Below are 5,737 nucleotides of genomic sequence, written 5' to 3'. Positions count from 1 at the left end.
CCCCAACCAGATCGATCATGTTGTGATAGACGGAAGACACGTCTCCAGTGTTCTAGACGTGCGTACGCTCCGAGGTCCTAACATCGACTCGGACCACTATCTTGTTGAAGCCAAGATTCGCACCCGCCTCTGTGCAACGAAAAACGCACGTCAACAAAGACAAGGAAGGTTCGACGTCGAGAAGCTGCAATCACAACAGACAGCCGAACGATTTTCTACTCGGCTTGCACTCCTGCTCTCTGAGAGCACTCGTCAACAACTCGGTATAAGGGAACTGTGGAACGGCATTTCAAACTCCTTACGTCCAGCTGCAACCGAAACCATTGGTTTTCGGAAAGTGCAAAAGAACAGCTGGTACGACGAGGAGTGCCGCGCCGCAGCGGAGAGAAAACAGACCTCGCAACGCCACTATCGACCACAACACGTGCGGGATGGGATAGATACCGAGAGTTGAAGAGTGAAGCGAGACGCATTTGCAGACAGAAAAAGAAAGAGGCCGAAATGCGTGAGTACGAAAAGCTTGATAAGCTGGCCGACAGGGGTAATGCTCGAAAATTCTACGAAAAAATGCGGCGGCTTACAGAAGGTTTCAAAACCGGAGCATACTCTTGCAGAACCCCTAAAGGTGATCTAGTCACCGATGCCCAGAGCATACTTAAATTATGGAGGGAACACTTCTCCAGCCTGCTGAATGGCAGTGAACGCACAACACCATGAGAAGGAGAACCCGATTCCCCAATCGATGACAATGGAGCAGACGTTCCATTGCCCGACCATGAAGAATTTCGAATAGCAGTTGCCCGCCTGAAGAACAGAAAAGCGGCGGGAGCCGATGGATTACCGGCCGAGCTATTCAAACACGGCGGCGAAGAACTAATAAGGAGCATGCATCAGTTTCTTTGTAAAATATGGACGAAAGCATGCCCACGATTGGAATTTAAGTGTGCTCTGCCCAATCCATAAAAAAGGAGACCCCACAATCTGCGCCAACTACCGTGGGATAAGCCTCCTCAACATCGCATATAAGGTTCTATCGAGCGTATTGTGTGAAAGATTAAAGCCCAGCGTCAACAAACTGATTGGACCTTATCAGTGTGGCTTCAGACCTGGCAAAACAACAACCGACCAGATATTCACCATGCGCCAAATCTTGGAAAAGACCCGTGAAAGGAGAAGCGACACACACCAACTCTTCGATTTCAAAGCTGCTTTCGACAGCACGAAAAGGAGCTGCCTTTATGCCGCGATGTCTGAATTTGGTATCCCCGCAAAACTAATACGGCTGTGTAAACTGACGTTGAGCAACACGAAAAGCTCCGTCAGGATCGGGAAGGACCTCTCCGAGCTGTTCGATACCAAACGAGGTTTCAGACAAGGCGACTCCCTATCGTGCGACTTCTTCAACATTCTTCTGGAGAAAATAGTTCGAGCTGCAGAACTAAATAGAGAAGGTACCATCTTCTATAAGAGTGTACAGCTGCTGGCGTATGCCGATGATATTGATATCATCGGCCTCAACATCCGCGCCGTTAGTTCTGCTTTCTCCAGACTGGACAAGGAAGCACAGAAAATGGGTCTGGCAGTGAACGAGGGCAAGACGAAATATCTCCTGTCATCAAACAAACAGTCGTCCCACTCGCGACTTGGCTCTCACGTCACTGTTGACAGTCATACCTTTGAAGTTGCAGATAATTTCGTCTATTTAGGAACCAGCATTAACACCACCAACAATGTCAGCCTGGAAATCCAACGCAGGATTGCTCTTGCCAACAGGTGCTACTTCGGACTGAGTAGGCAACTGAAAAGTAAAGTCTTCTCTCGACGAATAAAAGCCAAACTCTATAGGTCGCTCATAATTCCCGTCATGCTATATGGTGCAGAGGCTTGGACGATGACAGCAACCGATGAGTCGACGTTAAGAGTTTTCGAGAGAAAGGTTCTGCGAAAGATTTATGGTCCTTTGCGGATTGGCCACGGCGAATATCGCATTCGTTGGAACGATGAAAGTATTCGACGCAGTACCTGCCGGGGGAGCAGAGGAAGAGGAAGACCTCCACTCGGTTGGAAGGACCAAGTGGAGAAGAACCTGGCTTCGCTTGGAATATCCAATTGGCATATTAATACCTGGCGCGCTGTTGTTAACTCGGCTATAATCGCGTAAGCGGTGTCTACGTCAATTAAGAAGAAGAAGTATGAATGTATTGTTATTGGTATATATTGGTTTACTAAATTTTGAAATTGAGTCGAATGTTTAGTTTAGTTTGGAAACACTCTTCTGAGCAACATCACAATATTAGCTGTATTTATAAAGAGCTAATCACAACCAATTAGATCTTCCTTATAACGTTCAAAACTCATCAACAATCATCAAAACAATAATAACTGACATTAGTTATACTTACAATTTGTTCTTTATTTTTAATTACAATCATTAACATAATATTTGCCAGCAGCTTCCATTATTGTAAAATTTCTTCTTCCACTATATCAGTTTTGCTTACTTATTATTAATTAACTTAATATTCTTGCATACTTAAATACAATCTTAAAACAATATATGCAATATGAAGACCTCTACATAATTACGTATCAAAATATTTATGAATATTAAAAACATCAGGTTCGTTTAAGTGTCCGTGCGTGTGTTAGTTTGTAACAAACTTCGTCGTTTTTTCATTTGCTTTGAAGATTCAAGTGACCGTCTTTTTCTATGTTTTATTCGCTCCTCTAATTGAAATTGCAAAACATCCGGCTTTGTATGCAAGGCAAATTGTATTTCTGGCATATTATATGATGCCAGTAGAAAATTTATGCGAACACGATCTTCTGCTATTTGTTGTAGTAATGCTTTAGTTTCATCTGACGCAAGAAACTCTGCACAAACATCTGGTAAATCGCCGTTATTTTTATCTGCTTGTGGCTTAGTATTAAGTATTTTCGGTGCAATTTTCTGTAATTTTGGCGCCTTATTCTGTTGTATACTATCGCTGATAGCATTTGTTTTGTTTTTGGTCTTCGATGGCGCCTTATCTTCCTCATCATCCAGAGATATTGTTTCAAATTGTATTTCCGGGCTTGCACACAGAGGATGATGGATACTTTTGCGACGACTGCGTTTAGTTTGTAGTGGAAGAGCTGCATTTGAAGTGCTAGCTGCGGCTGTAGTACTGGCGGCACTAGTACTTGCAGACGGGTTACTTTGTATAGTTGCTGTCGTTGGACCTTGTAAGGTATTTAAGGACGAAACGTCCGAAATTACTAAAGGAGGAGGAGAGTTACTGCAAGAAGGTATAGTTTCCCGTGGCAAAACTTCCTGCAAATACGAATCTTTGGTATTGCAAACATTGTTTGGCGTAGTCAAAATAGAGCTGGCGTTCCCTAGAGGATCACTTTCAATTCTTTCTGACTCCTCTTCGGAATCAGAAATCTCTATCACTTTCGACATATTAATACAATAAATAATATTATATTTTTGTAAACACCACAAATTGTTTATCAACTATTTTCGGACGTTTCTTCTACAACGATTGACAATCAGCTGTTATTAGCAAATACACAAACCACACAAATATCCCAGCTGGGACATTAAATACAAAACATAATGCCAGATTAAAATATTTTTCTTTTGCGATAAAACAGTAAAAAGCATTTAATCAAAGGAACTGTAATAACGTCGAAAAATATAGAAATTAATAAAGCATAATCAAAATTAACCACAAATATCGTATTTTAAATAGAATTACTTAAATGAGAAAACAAAGTGGGAAAAATTCGTCACTATTTATAATCTACTAATATAAAATAGGTCATTATAACTTTTTACTTCTGTAATAGCCCTGACAGACGACAGCGCTAATATGCATTAGCCGGCTTAATTTTCATTTATTTGCGCATTTGACCCATGTTAATGCATGTTTGTAATGCACAAGAATTTCGTGCATTTAGCTGAAATGTATTTACCAAATTTGAGTAAGCAACACTGCTCAAAAATGGCTGATTTTCGCTATTTTTTGCCAGATGTCGCTTGAAGTCTGCCCAGAGAACTTAAAACATAGAGAACCCTGCAAGACGGGTAGCTGTTAGCAAACGTGTAAGCGGATTGTTATTGTTCACTTGGCATTCGTTAAAATATTTGATACTTTTGGTCAGAGAGTGTGAAAAAAGTAACACATAGCTATTTAATGTTCAGTGGTTATCTCGCTCTAACCAATGGAAAATATCGCATGCTGCCTTGTTCTAACAGAATACATACATTTGTTAGCAAATCTCTTCACAGTATGTTACGCGTAACAAATTCTTTTGTTAGCGCATTGCTTACCTATGTGTTATGGATAACAAAAAGTATTTGTTACCCGAATATCTGTTAGTGTTATTATTTTGATTATCAGTTTGTTACCTATATCATATAAACATGTTAGTAGGAATAAGCAGTAACAAGATTATTTGTTACCCATTTGTTACTTCTAGCTAATTCAATTCTTTTAAATAAAATTCTTTTTTTCTATTATTTCGCTTTATTTAATAATAAAATCAAAATAATCAAATATTTACTTAAACTAATAGCGAGCTCCACGTAATGCTCGTCCTCTAAGTCACCGGTGATGCGGCTAATTGAATGGTGCGTCTTTGTTATACGCATCCAAATGCTCCAAATGATTTCTGTAATATAAAAAATTAAAATTACACACACGACATTTAATTCACAATGCTTACCTTTTTGGCATTGTTAAGCTTTTTCGTTTACTCTATATAAAAGAAATCAATAACATATACATATATATGTATAAGAAATTAATTATAAAATATCAAATTATGAAATAACGAACTTACCTCTTTAAAATCCAAAATAAACTGCGCTTTTCGTTTTTTCTTCTTGAAAAATTGGGCATTCGTTTCTCCTATTCTAGCAAGTTAATAATACAATATGTTTAGAATGTCGATAATTTTTCTCTATCTTACTTACTTATTCTGTAAATGTAACAGTGTTAGTGAACAGCTGAAAATGTTTCAATAGGGGTATTCGCTTGCTCTTGCAAAACCCTTGCACGGTGCAAGAATTGCATATATTTCCTCTTGGTGCACTGTCGCAACAACAAACACACGCAAAAAATTATTTGCAATGGCTGTTAAATATGTCAGACTAAAACCCATGTATATTTGCGTTGCAATGTCACGCTAAAAAAAATATAATTGATCATCATAGATATTAATCATTTTGTAAGCAACAAAACACCCTTTCATAAATATTTTAGTCAACATATATTTTTATTTTCATTGATAATTATGTTTTTTGACTATGTTATAGAAAATTTAATATTCGTTATCGACATATTTATTTTCATTTTACATAAAGACATATTACGTCGTTAAATTGTTGAGGAAGGTAAGTTGTAAATAGACTTTATATTTTCTGTTTAAATTATAAAGATTTGTTACAGTTTTTTTTGTTAAAAATGTATGCAGAAGGTGCGCCAATTCACAATAGCCATGCATAATAGTCATTCACAATAAATTGACCGAATCAGCCGTTCATATATCACTAGATTCTGCAATGGGTGCTCTCGTGCCCTTTTATAGTATTTTTGCAATCTGCAATCTTGCAAGAGCAAGCGAATACCCCTATTATCTGCTCATATGAATGTATGTATACGCATGTGCGCGTTCAGAAATTCAAATCATGATTTTATCACTTATCAATATACATATGCATGTTCATACATTCATATATACTTATATG

At 38.2% G+C, this 5,737-nt stretch overlaps 1 protein-coding gene across 1 annotated transcript; it reads right to left on the bottom strand.

Moving 5' to 3' along the window:
• Nucleotides 1–2,392: 2,392 nt before the first annotated feature.
• On the bottom strand, nucleotides 2,393–3,519 carry LOC126752668 (uncharacterized). The gene has a single exon (XM_050463634.1). The coding sequence runs from the start codon at nucleotides 3,443–3,445 to the stop codon at nucleotides 2,627–2,629; it is 819 nt and encodes a 272-aa protein (XP_050319591.1). The 5' UTR covers nucleotides 3,446–3,519; the 3' UTR covers nucleotides 2,393–2,626.
• Between the last annotated feature and the right edge of the window lie 2,218 nt (nucleotides 3,520–5,737).

The sequence above is a fragment of the Bactrocera neohumeralis genome, chromosome 3 (genome assembly GCF_024586455.1).
Source record: "Bactrocera neohumeralis isolate Rockhampton chromosome 3, APGP_CSIRO_Bneo_wtdbg2-racon-allhic-juicebox.fasta_v2, whole genome shotgun sequence".
NCBI classification, from domain to species: Eukaryota; Metazoa; Arthropoda; class Insecta; order Diptera; family Tephritidae; genus Bactrocera; species Bactrocera neohumeralis.
The sequence above is the reverse complement of the archived record's forward strand: the minus strand, read 5'-3'. Positions and strand labels throughout refer to the sequence as shown.

Bases quoted from the DNA above. Each gene is read 5' to 3' on its own strand.
- LOC126752668 (XM_050463634.1), bottom strand. From the start codon at position 3,445: ATGTCGAAAGTGATAGAGATTTCTGATTCCGAAGAGGAGTCAGAAAGA.